The 15,496-nt window shown below is 44.2% G+C and overlaps 1 protein-coding gene across 1 annotated transcript in view; it reads left to right on the top strand.

Annotated features, from left to right (window-relative positions):
• The first annotated feature begins 1,680 nt into the window (after positions 1-1,680).
• The window catches only part of WWC1 (WW and C2 domain containing 1), a 78,317-nt gene continuing 64,501 nt past the window's right edge, over positions 1,681-15,496 (top strand). Inside the window, exon 1 of the mRNA XM_083430726.1 lies at positions 1,681-2,878. Within this exon, the coding sequence (XP_083286852.1) occupies positions 2,760-2,878 (119 nt within the window). The 5' untranslated portion in view covers positions 1,681-2,759. The remainder of the gene's footprint in view (positions 2,879-15,496) is intronic.

Raw genomic sequence — 15,496 nt, 5'->3', positions numbered from 1 at the left:
TCCTCTGGGCAGCTGCCACCGCCGCCCCTGGTCTCTGAGCTGCCCTGTAGAGAGGTGCCTCTTCACACTACCCCATAGGTGCCTGGGACTCATAGCTGTCAACATTCTCCTTTTTTAAAAGGGAAATTCCCTTATTCCAAATAGGTTCTCCCTTAAAAAGGGGGGAAAGTTAACAGCTATGCTGGGACTTGTCTGTCCATTCCCAACAGCAAGGGCTGGCTGGCTGGGCTTCCTTGCTGCTTGCTTGCTTACTCCAAGGCCGCCTCAGCACCTGGCAACCAGCACCCCCTGGCCGGCACCATTCGCCTCTGGAGCTTGTAGCCAGGGCTGCTGCAACGAACAGCCACAAAAGCCTTTGAGAGGCAGAGACGCAAGAGGACATGGGGGGGAGAGGGGGGGAGGCCACTGTTGCCCACAGCACCCCTGACCATCATTCAAGGCACCTTGGTACCACGGCACACTGGTTGGAAACCACTCACTTAAATGGATGGGCTTTATCAGAATTTTAAAACATGGGGGTGGGGGAGGAAATAAATTAAAATGTTGTCTTGAATATTAAAAAAACCCAAAAGAACTACAAGGTCAGAGGGGAGGAATCAATTTTTATTATCAGAGTTGAAAAATACATTTATTATAAAAAATAATGGTGTTGGCAAATGGCAACAGGGACCTTAACAGCTATTCTAAATCAGATTGTTCAGCTTTATTATGAGACAAGAACTGCAGTGACAAGGTGAAGGGCAGCCATTCTACATCCTAACAAAATACGTGGTCATTTTTGTTGCACTTCCTCCATATGCAGAGGCACTTTCTTTTGATGCATCCTTGTGATTGGTGGAGGAGTGGTGCACTTGCCATGGCATCTGTGGTCGGCTTACACTACCTACCTATGTTTTATCTTAAAGTTTGCTGCATTTGTGTGACACTGTCAGCTGAGCATAGGTAATGCAAATGCTATTCTTGAGTGTGTTCAGTTTTTCCACTTCATTTGCAGTTTCCCATGAAATGGGCAGCTTAATGAAATGTTTGTTCAGCCTGAAGATCTGTGAAATTGAAAGGACTTATAAACAGTGTTAAGTTATAAATCAGTGTCATTGTTCAGGATATACAAAATCTCTCCCCCCCCCCAACCTTTGGCACATGCTTGTGGTGATACACAAGGCTGGCGCTCCTGTGCTTAGGGTGTGTGTGTGTGTGTGTGTGTGTGTGTGCAGTTGTACATCTGGAAATGGGGTGCTCGCTGGGAAAATTTCCATGTAGTGTCTTCAAGACTAACAGTTTTGATCACATGGATATTTTTGATGAAATAAGTTTATTTTTCAGGTATGTCTGCAGAAAGGTATATGGAAAATTCCCCGGAGGCTGGGTGCAGCGAAAACAAAGTCCTGTGGCACCTTGAAAGAAAGCTACCAACTTTTTAAAGGCGTAGGGGTAAGCTGCAGTCCTTTGCTGAAGTGTATAGTCGCGCCCCAAAGCTCAACGTCATAATAATAATAATAATAATAATAATAATAATAATAATAATAATATTTTAAGTTGCCACAAGGCTCTTCGAAGTTTTCCCCGGGGTAAAGCCGGGGCAGCACCTCCTTCCCCCTCTTCGACGGACAACAGTCCGTCCGGACGTCTCTCGAGTGCGTCTTCCCTTTTCCCCGTTGCCTTGGTGCCGCTTGCTTCCTCGACGGCAACCTGTCTCTGAGCCAACGAGGCAGCCACGTTAAGGAGGCAACTCCTCAGGTCTCCTTCTCAGTTCAGAGACTTCGCATAGAGGGAGATGCTCAGGGGGGAAACCGCCTCCCCCCACCTCAGTGACCCCCAAGCAGCCTGAGAACTCCCCGCCCGCTGTCCGCAGATACTGGCAGTGGGGAAGCGCGTCCTCCCCAGTTGCCTCTGGGCAACTTTCCCATTAGCCGCAGAGAGGGAGGGCTGCGTGCGAATCCCCCCCCCCCGCGCATCCCGTTCCTTCCAGGTTCGGCCGCTCCCAACCTGGCCAGAGGCTGGGGAGTATCTAAGGCTCCCCGTGGATTATCAGCTCCCCGCTCCAGGCAGGAGCAGTAGGAGGCGGCGGCGGCGGCGGCGCTTGTCTCCAGAGGGCTGGCCGTCTTTGCGCTAATAGCCGCCTCCGACACATTCCCCTCTGCGTGCGAGTGTGCGCGCGCGCCATGTAAGGTTGAGGCGGCTCTACTACCTGCATTACAGTAGCACCGGCGTGAGAAGGGGCGGAGGAGGCGGGGAAAGAAGGAACCTGGGAGGCAGGCTGAGCATTGTGCGCGTCTCTCGCCGGAGCCATTCGACGGAGAGGGAGCTCGGCTGGCGGCGCAAGAGAAAGCCTGGCGGGGAGCGTGGTGGGCTTGGCCCCGTCGAAGGATTAGCGCCGGCCTTGCAGCTCACGGGCTTCGGAGAACTTGCCCGGCGAAGGGGAAAGAGGGGAGCCGGGTCTGCTCCTGGCGGGGACGGGCAGAGCGAGGCTCGACGGGGCTCTCCGGCGCCGCTTGCAACACCTGGAGGACTCGAACTCGCCCCCCGCCCCCCCCCCCCGTCCCTAGCGCCGCCCGGCTGAGGATGCGAGGCTCCCGCCCCGCCGGCTGCCTCGCTCTCGCCCCGCGGCCCGCCGCGGCCCCTCGCCCCGGCCCGCCGTGCCAGCTGCTGGGCTGGGCGGGGGGTTGCTGAGCTCTTTGCATGGGGCCGCTGCCGGGCTCGCTCGCTCTGTCTGTCTGCTGCTGCTGCCGGCGGCGGCGGCGGAGAAGGAGGAGGAGGAGATGCCCAGGCAGGAGCTGCCTTTGCCCGAGGGCTGGGAGGAAGCTCGCGACTACGACGGCAAAGTCTACTACATCGACCACGCCACCAAGACCACCAGCTGGGTGGACCCGCGGGACAGGTGAGGCCGGACGAGAGCGAGCGAGCGAGCGAGAGAGAGCCGGCTGGCCGGCTGGGAGGAGCTTGGCTTGCCAGGCGAGGGCAGCAGGTGCCTGAGCTCTCCCGGGCCAGGAGGGGAGCGACTTGGGGGCGAAGCGTGCGCTTCCACACGCCTCCGTCTCGCCCCTCCTCCAGCTCCGCGCGAAGCTAGTCAGCGGGAGGGGTGACAAGAGCAAGAGGGACGCGAGGATTGGGGCCGGCTGGGGGGGGGGGGAAGGTGGGCTCGACTCTTTTCAATGCTTGGTCTCCACTCTGGAAGATGCGAAGTTGTAGTACAGTTCAAAAAGGGGTTTCTGAGCATGTGCAAAGCGCCTTTCCCATGGCCCTTAAATTACTCTAGATTTTACGCCCGCGCATACAGACAGTGGGAAGCGTTAGCCCCTGGCACCTGTGTAGTTGTAAATGGCTGAAAGACACCATGGGAAGGAGACCTACTCTAGAAGCTGTCTGCCTTGTTCACATCAACTTGCCATATGGGACAAACCACTCACATGTAGCGTTTAGTACTCATAAGCTTTCAGAGGCCTGGGTGGGTACATTGCTGGTAACCTCAAGCTAATTGTAAGTATTTACTACATTTTTTTAGACCTCTGCACACACTTTTCTGGTAGTGTGCATTATTTTCTTTATCCCGCCCCCATTTTATTCCCCAACCACCCTGTGAGGTAGATTAGGTTTACAGTGTGTGCTCCCAAAGCACCTGATGCGTTTCATTCCTGAGCATTGTAGTGAACAAAGTTGTCCCAGAACCTGTCATTCTAGGTGCTTCTCCATTTGGCAAATGCATGTATATGAGATAGGCATGTGTGAAATGTTTACATGGGTAAGCACTTTACTTGTGGCCTATATCAAGTTTGTCTCAGTCCTAAACTGAACTGTTCAAGTGAAAAGGCTTCTACAGACTTGTCACAGTTCTCTTTGCCTTTCCCATTTCACAACAGGAGCCTGACACCATTCTATTTCAGCCTTAAGTTGTAAAAAGGCAAGGGGTGGGGAAGTTATGAGAATCAAGAAGAGTCTTGTCCTCTAATTCCAGAAATATGGCGTAGCCAGTGCTGTGGTTACCTGGTGCCCAGGGAAATCTGCTTGGGAAATCCACTCCCAAATCACACCAGGGACGCTTCATTCTATATTATTACAGCACAAGTTCTAAAGCTCAGCTTCGGCATGAACCTTTGAAATTCAGCATACCAGTCCCTATCCCAAGGGCTCCATTTTGCTGCCCTGCTGGTGGTTGTAGCGACTGCTTGCTAATAGTTACCCTTACCTTTTTGCATTTTGTACAGTGAATCTTGACACTTGAATGGGTTCCCAGATATTTATGTAAATTGAATGTTACCTGGAATGATGCTAGTCAGGACTAGCTCCTTCCTCCATTTTTTAAGACTTGTCAGAACACAATTGCACCTGCTCAACTGAAGGTGTGTCTCAGGAAACTGGAGAAATCAAACAGGTGCATAGAACCTGTCAGACTCCTTGGTTGCTACATGCTAAGCCAATTTAGTTTAATTTTTTTTAGGAACAGCTACATCAAAATTTGCCACCAGGAACACAATGATCTATTGCTTATAGGAGACTGTTGCCAAAAGCAATGATAATCTCTGTGCAACTACCTAAAATTACTTGGTTATCTTGCAGATTGCATTATGTAGAAGATTTGTGAGGGTTGCATGTAGATTCCTCACCTGCCCCACTTCTGAAACACTTTCTTCAGATGAAAAGACTTTAGGACATCCCTGCCTGTCTCTATTCTGAAGGCACCAACTGTCAAATCAGTATAAAATACCTAAGTATGATAGTCTTAAGCAGTGCTTTTTTCTGAAAAAAATGTTTAGGGGTACTCTCATTTTCCTACTCATATTGAAATACTGCCCTCAATGAGGCCAAACTTAGATTCACAAAATGTTTAGGGGTATGCGTACCCCTGCCTCCCCCCAGAAAAAAGATACTGGTCTTAAGTATGCATATATGGGTTAAGGTTCTGTTTGAGATGAAAAGAAAATACTTTAACATTTAGAGTATGGCTGGAATATTGGAATTTGTTCCAGAGCAAGATGAATGGTAGGAAGTGTAGAACACAAACTCTGTAAATTGACTGTTTTTGTGGCCAGTATAAGATCCTATTCTATTTTGTGTTGGACCTCACTTTATTGGGCTTTTACATTTGCAGATGATAGTCTGGCCAGAGAGTTTGAGAATGGAGAAGCTTTGTAGAATTTCTGTCGTGGATACAGTATTCACACTGCTCTTTGGTCACATTCATGGCTGACAAACTTTTAAGTGTTTAGTATTTGGAGATTTATTTATTTATTTCCTTTCCGGGGAGCTGTTTGGGTGTGAGTAAAAACAAGTATGTATTCTTGGAAATGTAATTCTGCTGTACACAATTGGGCAAAGCCCAAATATCGCAAGTTGCCACTCCCAGATTGTAAGAACAGAATGCAGGTAATTTGGTTGCCTCATTGTTTTTAGTTGCAATAGCATAACGTCTTTGAAGGCTGAAAACCTGAAATTTGGCAAAGGTTCGCTTTGTGTTTGAATTAAAAGTGTTGGATATTAAGATTTTAATAGCACTATAAAATATTCAAGTGCAGAACTAAAAATGTGTATTTTGTTATGCCTTGCTACTCTTTCTTCAATACCAGTTTAATTCAGAAAACCTTCAAAAACCCTATTACACCAGTTTTGCTATCTTAGCAATCAACTGCATTTTGATTCTATATTTGCAGACAAATGTTGATTTTGTTGAGATGTGCAAAATATCATAGTTTTTGCTTCTAAAGTTAAGCAATTAGAACATTAATGTGGGTGCTGGATTTGGAGCAGCTGTGCAGGATGAACAGTCCAGAACATCTGGAGGGCTCCATGTTGGGGAAGAGTGATCTAAATAATTTTTATCTATTTATTGCTGAGTCACTTATTGCTTTATCCCCCCCCCCATTTCCAATTTTCTCTCTTTTGACCTCTTCTCTGTAAGTTTTAAGGTTCATGGTACTTCTGTGAAAGGTATACAGTGCATATGATGCAGTGTAGTGTAAAAGAAATTATAAATAACATTTAACTCCTTTTGCAAAATATTGCTTCTATCCTCCTTCCAGCAAAGTTAGGCAAATATTGTAATCAGGCTTATTTATTTATTTATTTAAAATATGCCTCAAAAAGAAAGGTTGATCCAAATATACCTTTGTTTTTCCTCGTGCATGGGCAAGAAATTTCAGACTTTGTGCCTTGTCAGCTCACATGTCTAACTGATCTTGCTTTGAACTCAGAAGAATTTTTAATCTTGTGCAGCTTAAGCTTAATGAACAATTAGTTTTCAAATGGTACTGAAATAATGTAAACAACCGAAAGACTTGTGCATATGTGGTGTGGCTTCAGAAATCCTGTTGTCAATATTTTGTTCTATAACAAATACCTTGAAGGAACACTGCTGTGTATTTGATTTCACAGGGTGGCAGTGCACCAGTTTCTCTGTTCTTGTAGTTTTAAGGTGATCTAAGAACTTGTATAGCTTCAGTCTTGAGGGTGAATGGTTTCGGTCCTCCTAGGCTTTTAAGGACCATGTTGCTTTCCACAAAAAATATGTCATATGCACAAATGTGATGATATAACAATAGTTAAAGTGATTGTTTTCTTTGTTCTCAATGTGGTTGGGTCAAACTAGCAACACTTAGTTATGTAAACTATATTGCATCCCGGAATCCTAATAATATATGTAAAATATATCTCATAAATCCATAATTGCAAGAATGTAGTAGTCCTCATTTTATGTGCACATCGAGGATGCCACTTCACATTTCCTCTGTTATGTTCGTGAGAACATAGGAGAGCATGGTTTTGAAGTATGCATGTAGAGAAAATGCACAGAAATATATTGTGAGCAATAAAGGATTCTAACTGGGGTGGGGGAGAGTAACCTAGGTGTAGCTTTTAGTGAAAACTGGGTGTGGGCTTTGAAGACCTAGGTTCAAAGCCCTGCTCTGACCATAAGAAGCTCATCTGGTAACCTTGAGTTCTTGCCTCAAACTTTCTAATATAGAGTGGTTGTGAGGATAAAATGGGAATGATCTCATGTACATCATTCTGAACTCACTAAAGGAAAAGGAGTTGGGGGGGGGGATACATATATAATAAAATTAAATACCTAGATTGGTAGGGGGATCTGCCTCCTTGATGTAAATTCTATATTGCTTTCTATGTCCCCCCTCCTTTCATTGTCAAGTACAGTGGTAGGTCCGTTCTTAACCTGAAACAGTTCTTAACTTGAGGTACTACTTTAGCTAATGGGGCCTTCCACTGCCACTGCGGCGTGATTTCTGTTCTCAACCTGAGGTAAAGTTCTTAACCTGAGGTACTACTTCCGGGTTAACGGAGTCTATAACCCGAAGTGTTTGTAACCCGAGGTGTTTGTAACCTGAGGTACCACTGTACTTTATTGCAGTTGCCTAGGTAACTTAAATATTTGCAGGTTAATATACAGTATGTCTTTTCTGTGCTTTTCTTCTGTTACCGAGATTAGTTTAAGGAGTAGAAATTAGGGTTCCATATGCGTGATTGTATGAAAGGTTTATTAAAAAACAAATGCCTGTGCACACAAAATGTTGCCATGAGCAGAAACAAAGGGAAATGATGACTGAGAATTTTAATCTTGAACAATTAAAATGCTAGCTCACTGCTGATCTTGAAACATTCATACATGGACATTTTCAAGAGTTTATATACGCTTTAAAACATTATTTACAAGGTTCATGAAGCATTATGCTTACTTAGCGCTGGTGCAGTAAATTACGGTACACTAGTAAATGCTAAAGCCAAAGCGCTCTCCGGTATAGTACTAGTGATAGTCATTAAACCAGAGCGTGCATTTGTATGTGGGCATAGATCCCAACTTCCTGCAAGTGGAAGGTTGGCAGAAAGGGGCTGGGAGGCGATTGCCACTTCCTCTTTACTCCTTTGAACCCAGATAATGGAATGAATCCATGTCACCACGTATTACCTTTCACAAAACTAATGTTCTCCGACAATTCCTTTGTTTTTTAAACACTGTTTATTTCCCTCTGCATTTTTGAATTGACTCATCTACATTCTATCTGATCTTGCCGTGTTGTTCAATCTATATGGAAATTGCTCCTCATCTTTTTCTGACCTTGCTATCGAGGCAGCATCTGTGGTGAAGCAGAGGTTTTAATTTAACTATTAGCAATAAACCATCCAGCTTTAATTTAAGGCAGTCAGAGCCAACTAGTGACTGTGTAATTCTTCTGTGGCAACACTGCCTAACTATACGCTTTCCTAAGAGCATAAACCAGGAATGGGGGAGCCTCAGCCCCTAGGGCCAAATGCTGACCCATAATCCTCTCTGTTGGGCCCTCCCAACTCTCCAAAGGCCACACCCCTTTTCTTCAGAGCACATCCTTCACAGGTCTTTTCCCTCCCCCTCCTGAATGCTTTCACCTGTCTGAACAGTGTCCTTGAATTGTGATAATGTTTCTTGCTTGCCTGAATGTAGAGAGATTGTGTGTGTGTGTGTGTGTGTGTCTGTGTGTCTACATACCTCTGACTTGTGTGGCTGGATTGTAGCCTACCGCACAAAGGGAGGAGTCACATCCACTGCTCTGCCTGCTTCTGTTTCTAGACCCACTCACATTTGTTTCTGGCACTGCCTTTCTGCAGGCATGTGGCCCCTGCACGGTCTCCCACAAAGGGGATGCAGCTTACAAGGAGTTCTCTGTTTCTGTCTCTCTCTTGCGCACACACACAGCACTCAGCCATGCAGCTCTCTAGGATTATGCCAAAGTTTGTATTGCAGGCAATCTTTGATCACCAGCTGAGCCATGGCACCAGTATATTGTTTTTCTAGCAGGTATTCAATTTTTGTTTTACAAGTTTTGATTAGCTGATAAATATTACTTGTGAGGAACTGCAAGGGGTGGAGACAAATAATGCATCTAATTTTGATTTGGCTTCCAAAAAAACATGAAACCCAAGCTTTAAAGCTTTGTGTCCTAAGGTTCTGGAGAGAAGTTTGAATATGTGAAGGCAAATATTGCTGATACTTGTTCCCAATGCCAGTCAAGCCAGCGTCAATTTAAAAAAAAAAAAAAAAAAAAGCTGTTGAGTGTGTTAACATTGGCATTCTGAAGATGATCTTATTCCAGCCTGGCTTCCAAGTTAGAAAGACCGCTGGAGTAATGTGGGGCAATGGCTGTGACAAAATAAACACATTTCTCAGCAAGGCTTCAATGTGAATGCTTCCTCTGCTATACTACTTTATAAGTGCTGTTTAAAAAACTCACTTTTTGAAAATTGTTGTATTTGGTTTACATTGTGCTAAGTATGTTCACTTGAACCCCACCAGAAGGATTTAAGGTGCACTTAAGTTGCTCGTCTTGGAAACATGCTTTCTTAATACAGTTTTAATAGTTCTTAGGTTTGAGGTGCTCTTTCTCTCTCTCTCTCTCTCTCTCTCTCTCTCTCTCTTTTTAACTGTCAAATATACTTCTCAGTCTTCTGGAAAAGTTACAATACTCTGGTGGGGGTGGAGAATCAAAGCACTCTTTCTCTTCATTGTCCTTTTCATTTCCCCTCCCCTTCCCCCAATAGACTTTCAGATTGGAACCACCTTGCAATATTGCAGTTTAGTGATGTTCTGTTCTGTTTCTGTTGATCGGCTGATGTGAAATGTGTTCTGTTGGTACTGTAACTGAATCCATCCTCCAGAGAAGGCTGGATAAGTAGCCAACTTTGGCTAGGGTCTGCCATGAGTGCAGTTGGGTGATTTTGCTTTGCTACCCAGTCAAGAAAGGGCAACAGCAGGCATTGGATTGGGAAAGTCTGCAGCTGCATAAGCTGCAGTTCTGCCAAAAAGAATAATGAGAGCAGTCAAGAAAAGGAACAAAAGCAGCTGAGAGATGCCCCACATCTCTGAGATTTTTTTCTTTACACGCTGGGTTTTCATTTGCAAATTGGCCCTGTGGTATTTGTTGTTTGTGCTTCTCACTGCACTTTCTTCTTCTCCTCAAATCACTTTCTTTGAGAACTCTTATTTTGTTTAACTAAATTTAATTGCATTTCACTGAGGCACCTTTTAACTGCTAATTACAAACTTAAAGTGAATTTCTGAACTATGTTTGTAACTGAGATTTTCTACCTTAAAAAATAAATGATTTACCTATATATAACTGTTTAGCATTTATGTAACAGACAATACAAGTGAAGATCAAAGTACTTTACACCTATAAACTCATGAAGGTACTTTGCAATAATCGTAAGTGATTGTATATCTCTCTGTAGGCCCATGTTTAAAATCTTATCCTAGCTGTTAGGCTCTGATAAATAACATCCTTGTTGTAGCAATTGGAATAAAATATTTGAATACTGTGTGTTTTCCTCTCAAAACACATTTTACAATGACTGTGTTTAGTACAAAGTACTTTTTTTTTTGGTACTAAAATACAGATAACAAAGAAGAATATCAAACTGTGAGACTTTTGTGTATGTGGGCTATATCCCCACCCCACCCCCAGTGATGCTATAAATGTGATTTGGGTCATTTTGATGTGGGTTTTTCAAGAGTTTCGAGAAAAGTCAGGATTTAGTAATAGAGATGTTGTTTCTGCTCTGGGAATTTAACATTTGAAGTCTTGCGGAAAATGCCGTGTTTGGTAATTTGGCACATGTCTCATTTCTTCATCCTACATGGCTCTACAGCAAGCAAGAGTGATGGCTTAATTAGGGGTAGCCTGTGGTAGTCAGTGGCTGTGCACATGGTTACTGGCTTAAAATACAGCGAGATAGTTCTTTCTTTCTGCTGGTTTGAAGCTGGTTCAGGAAAAACCCATACAGAAAACCCAGGATAGATGTGGATGGTGGCTAATGTGTGTACATGGCTTCCCAAATCAGCAGTGGGATTGAACCGGGGGCAGAGTAAGTGGGAGAGTGTACATAGGCAGTGTGAAGGAGGAAGTCCAGGCTGCTTGAATCAGACACTATTGTACAGTATTGTATTGGCTTGTAGGGTTGCACCCGCTGAATGTTAATGACTAGAATAGGATAGTATTACAGTGGTGCCCCGCAAGACAAATGCCTCGCAAGACGGAAAACCCGCTAGACGAAAGGGTTTTCCATTTTGGAGGTGCTTTGCAGGACGAATTTGCTATGGGCTTGGTTCGCAAGACGAAAATGTCTTGCGATTCCTGGGGTTTTTTCCCCGCTCCCCACCCCCTTTATCTTAGGCACTAAGCTGCTAATAGCCTTTTAGCAGCTAATCCGCTAATCCCTTAAGCCTTTAATAGCCGCTAATAGCCGCTAAACCGCTAATAGCGCTAATCCGCTAATGGGCTTGCTTCGCAAGACGAAAAAACCGCTAGACGAAGAGACTCACGGAACGGATTATTTTCGTCTTGCAAGGCACCACTGTACATTGTTTATCTATTTCTTTAAACAATGCATGTACCAGTTAACTGCAATTGTCTTCTTGGAATTGGTTCTTCTTCATAGAGCAGGACCGCTAAGCCGATGCCCCAGGGATCTTATCAGGCCCTTTGAAGTAGGGATGCAGAGACCTCTTTCAGCCTGAGGACCACATTCTCTTATGGGCAGCCTTGCAGGGCTGCATGCCGGAGACAAAAGTGGGTAGCGCAACTAAGTCTTTTGTTTAATAGCCTTAATAAAGTCAGATATAATGGCAAGAGCCATTATCACAGTCCAGTGACACTCTCAAGGGCCAGATGGAGATTCCTCGAGGGCCACATTTGGCCTCTGGGCCTGATGTTCTCCATTCCTGCTCTAATGTGACATGAGTGATACACTTTCATACAGATTACTGACATATCCTCATGTTGATGTTTTTAATATAGCAAAAGAGCTGACCTATCAGTAGTACTGTCTTAGCATCAGACCGCCCTTCTAATCACATTAAATATACAACAATCGCTCAGTGTGACTTGTAGTCCAATATGTGGGGCTGCCCTTGCGTCTGGTTCGGAAGCTCCAGCTGCTGCACAATGCAGCTGCCAGACTGCTGATGGCAGCATCCGGTCAAGAACATGTGAGACCATTGTTGTTGTTTTTTAAGCCATGTAGCATCCTCGGGTTTCAAACCGCTGTGGGCGATTGCAGGATCCAAGCAATGCATTGGTCAATCAAACCGCTGGGCTAAGCTGGCTCATGTGACACCATTGTTAAAACACCTGCACCGGCTGCCCATCTACTACCAAGTTCAAGATTCTTGTTTTAATTTACAAAGCCACAAACAACTCTGGTCCAGGGTACCTCAGGGATCGCCTGAACCCTTATATCCCAGCTTGATCATTGAAATAATCTGTGGGAGCCTTATTGGCCATTCCTCAATTTGCTGAGGCTCATTTGACAACAAGAAACTGTGCATATAGGGTCATCGGCCCAGTTCTGTAGAATACTCTGCCAACAGAGATTCAGCAGGTGCCTTCTTTGCCAACTTTTAAATGTCTGCAGAAAACTTTTCTGTTCCACCAGGCTATACAGGCAGCTAAGAAAACATCCTTCCACAAAGGTTAATTGATGTCTGTTTTTAACTTTTTATGGTTTTATTCTATGGTTTTGATATCTATTTATGACAAATTGGTATATACAGATTTTTATAAATAAAAAACAATATTAAATGCCTTTATAAATATTATATACCTTTAAAGAATACACTTAAGGAAACTGACATAAAACTGCAATGGCATTTTCCAGGGCGGTATTCTGGAATGTATATACAGAAGGTTGGGTGCACCTTCTGAATTTGGATATTGTTGTTAAAACCTTCATGTTCAAGAGGTATCAATATTTCCCATAGACAGTTTCTAAAACTAGCTCATTTAGGTTGCAAAGCTATTACTTGTGAACATAGAAAGTTGTGTTATTCAAAGCATTGGTCCATCTATCTCAGTACTGTTCACACTGACTTGTAGTGGCTCTCCAGGGTTTGAGACAGGGAGATGCCAGGCATTGCATCTTTTGCACACAAAGCATGTGCTCTTCTACTTTCCTCATATTAGTTCCACAATTGTTGTTTGTTTTGTATGAGTAAAAATCAGCTCCTTTGAAACAACAGTGTCACTGATTTATGAGTTCAACCATATTTACGGAACTCCTAAAGAACTATGCTAATGTTTCTTCTCTTTCTGATGGTATGGGTTCCTGTAGCCTAGGGTGATTCTAGTTCTAGTTCTACATTCTCATGTTACATCTACTTGGGTGCAGTCACCCTCTCATTAATTTATAAATATTGTTGTATGCTTTATTGGGATTTTGGGCGGTCTGTAAAATTTTTTTATATATAAGTAAATAGGCCTTCCTCATAACATGGGACAGAATACTTTATTTTGTTGTTGTCTAACTGTATACCCAGCCTCACAAGCATTCAGAATACTGTTTATTAAGCTGGCTCTTGGATTTTCCACAGGTTTTAGCTCATCTGTGTGTACATTAATTAGAAGGAAGTCAACTAACGGAGCAAAACAGGATTGCTTATCATTTGTTCAGTAAATTATTATATGCCTGGGCTGCTTAGTCAGGTAAAATGATGAAATGCCAAAATTTAATTGTATTTACAAATTTCTAAATCCTTTGAACATTTCTATCTGATTTTTGTTTGTTTTTGTTTTGCTAACTGTTCCTTGTTGTAGAGTTCACTTCAGAGTCTTAATTCCTTTATGTCTGAGGGTTAGCCAGATGGCCTAATAAGCCTTTGCTTTTTAACCCACTGCCTTTGTGAGCTGTGTTGTCTACAAGCATTTCAGCTTCTGACACTTGGGTTCCTCACATACTGTCCTTTCAGTTATATGTATTTAGAAAATAATAGTGAGTCAGAAATCTGCAAAGTTTTCAACCTCTGAAACAGGCTTCATGGAATTTTTATTTGCATACATAAACTACTGTCCAAGTACTGCCACATCTCTGTGTGTATTGTGTGAACACCATAGTGATTCATGGCAGGGAATGTCTTCCAGAAGATTTGTAAGGAAAGAGGGAGCAGGTGGGTTGGGCTGTGCAGATGGATAGGGCTGCTTGCAGCAAGCGCAGCCCGTGACCTGCCTCTGCCTGGGCAGTGACCTTACCAGCAGGAAGTGGAGAAACTGCAAGGCTGCTTCAGTCAAGGCCAAAACTCTGACGCTAACAATCACTAACAATGACAGAAACCGTTGATGGATGATATCAGGCCTGCAACGAATGTACCCAAGCAGCTTCAAAAGTTACCAGTATAGATGCCAACAGGGAAGGAAGGGCAGATTTTCCAGGCATGGGGTTAATGAAAGGTTTCTTCGCTGGACTAGGTTCAAGTAAAAGCTGAGCATATTCTGTGTCAGTGCTGAGTGCTTAAATGGTATGTTTGATGAAAGAGCTGGTAATATGAGAACCTCTACTTTCATTGTCAAAGGGATGCGGGTGGCGCTGTGGTCTAAACCACAGAGCCTAGGGCTTGCCGATCAGAAAGTCGGCAGTTCGAATCCCCGCGATGGGGTGAGCTCCCGTTGTTCAGTCCCAGCTCCTGCCCACCTAGCAGTTCGAAAGCACATCAAAGTGCAAGTAGATAAATAGGTACCGCTCCGGTGGTAAGGTAAACGGCGTTTCCGTCCGCTGCTCTGGTTTGCCAGAAGTGGCTTAGTCATGCTGGCCACATGACCCGGAAGCTGTACGCCGGCTCCCTCTGCCAATAAAGCAAGATGAGCGCCGCAACCCCAGAGTCGTTCGCAACTGGACCTAAGGTCAGGGGTCCCTTTACCTTTGCTTTCATTGTTGTTAAAAAGTGGGTTCCTAGCTTTAGGATACAGAATTAGTTGTCATTATGTGTGGCCAGTTCCTGCCAACCTAGCAGTTCAAAAGCACGTCAAAGTGCAAGTAGATAAATAGGTACCGTTCCTGCGGGAAGGTAAACGGCGTTTCTGTGCGCTTCTCTGGTTCGCCAGAAGCGACTTAGTCATGCTGGCCACATGACCCGGAAGCTGTATGCCGGCTCCCTCGGCCAATAAAGTGAGATGAGCACCGCAACCCCAGAGTCAGCCACGACTGGACCTAATGGTCAGGGGTCCCTTTACCTATGTGTGGCCAGTACCTGGTGAAAATGCAGAATGAGGGATAAACAGGACTTGCAGTGGTCCAGAAGTGGGATACGTCAAGCACAAGAGATCCAGTCCCATTTGGGACTGGCTGAAAACAGGATCATATTACATTTGGAAGTGATATTTTGCCTAAATTGCTATAGAGAATGGAAAGTGAAGAACATCCTTGCATTTAGAGAGTAGGGAGGTGAGACTTGTCAGAATAAATATGGAAGATGTATAAGGAAACAGTTCTACTTATTCTTGCACAAGGTGTGCTCTGATAGTGGTTAGTGAGATGGAACTTAAAGTTAAGACAAGAGTGTGAAAGAATACTAGAGAAAATGAACATGCATGAATGACCCTGGACTCTGCCTAAAAGAATCTATGAAGCCATTATGTGTGAGGTCAAAGTGACATTCTACATGGTTAAATATTAGTTATTTATGACTACGAGTAACTAAGGAATGCAAAAAATGTATGTGTTGCTGTTTGGCAACTGGTATGCTATTGTT

Source organism: Podarcis tiliguerta, assembly GCF_965153285.1.
Source record: "Podarcis tiliguerta genome assembly, chromosome: 2".
In the NCBI taxonomy this organism is placed as follows: domain Eukaryota; kingdom Metazoa; phylum Chordata; class Lepidosauria; order Squamata; family Lacertidae; genus Podarcis; species Podarcis tiliguerta.
This window is presented reverse-complemented; position numbering and strand designations above follow the sequence as displayed.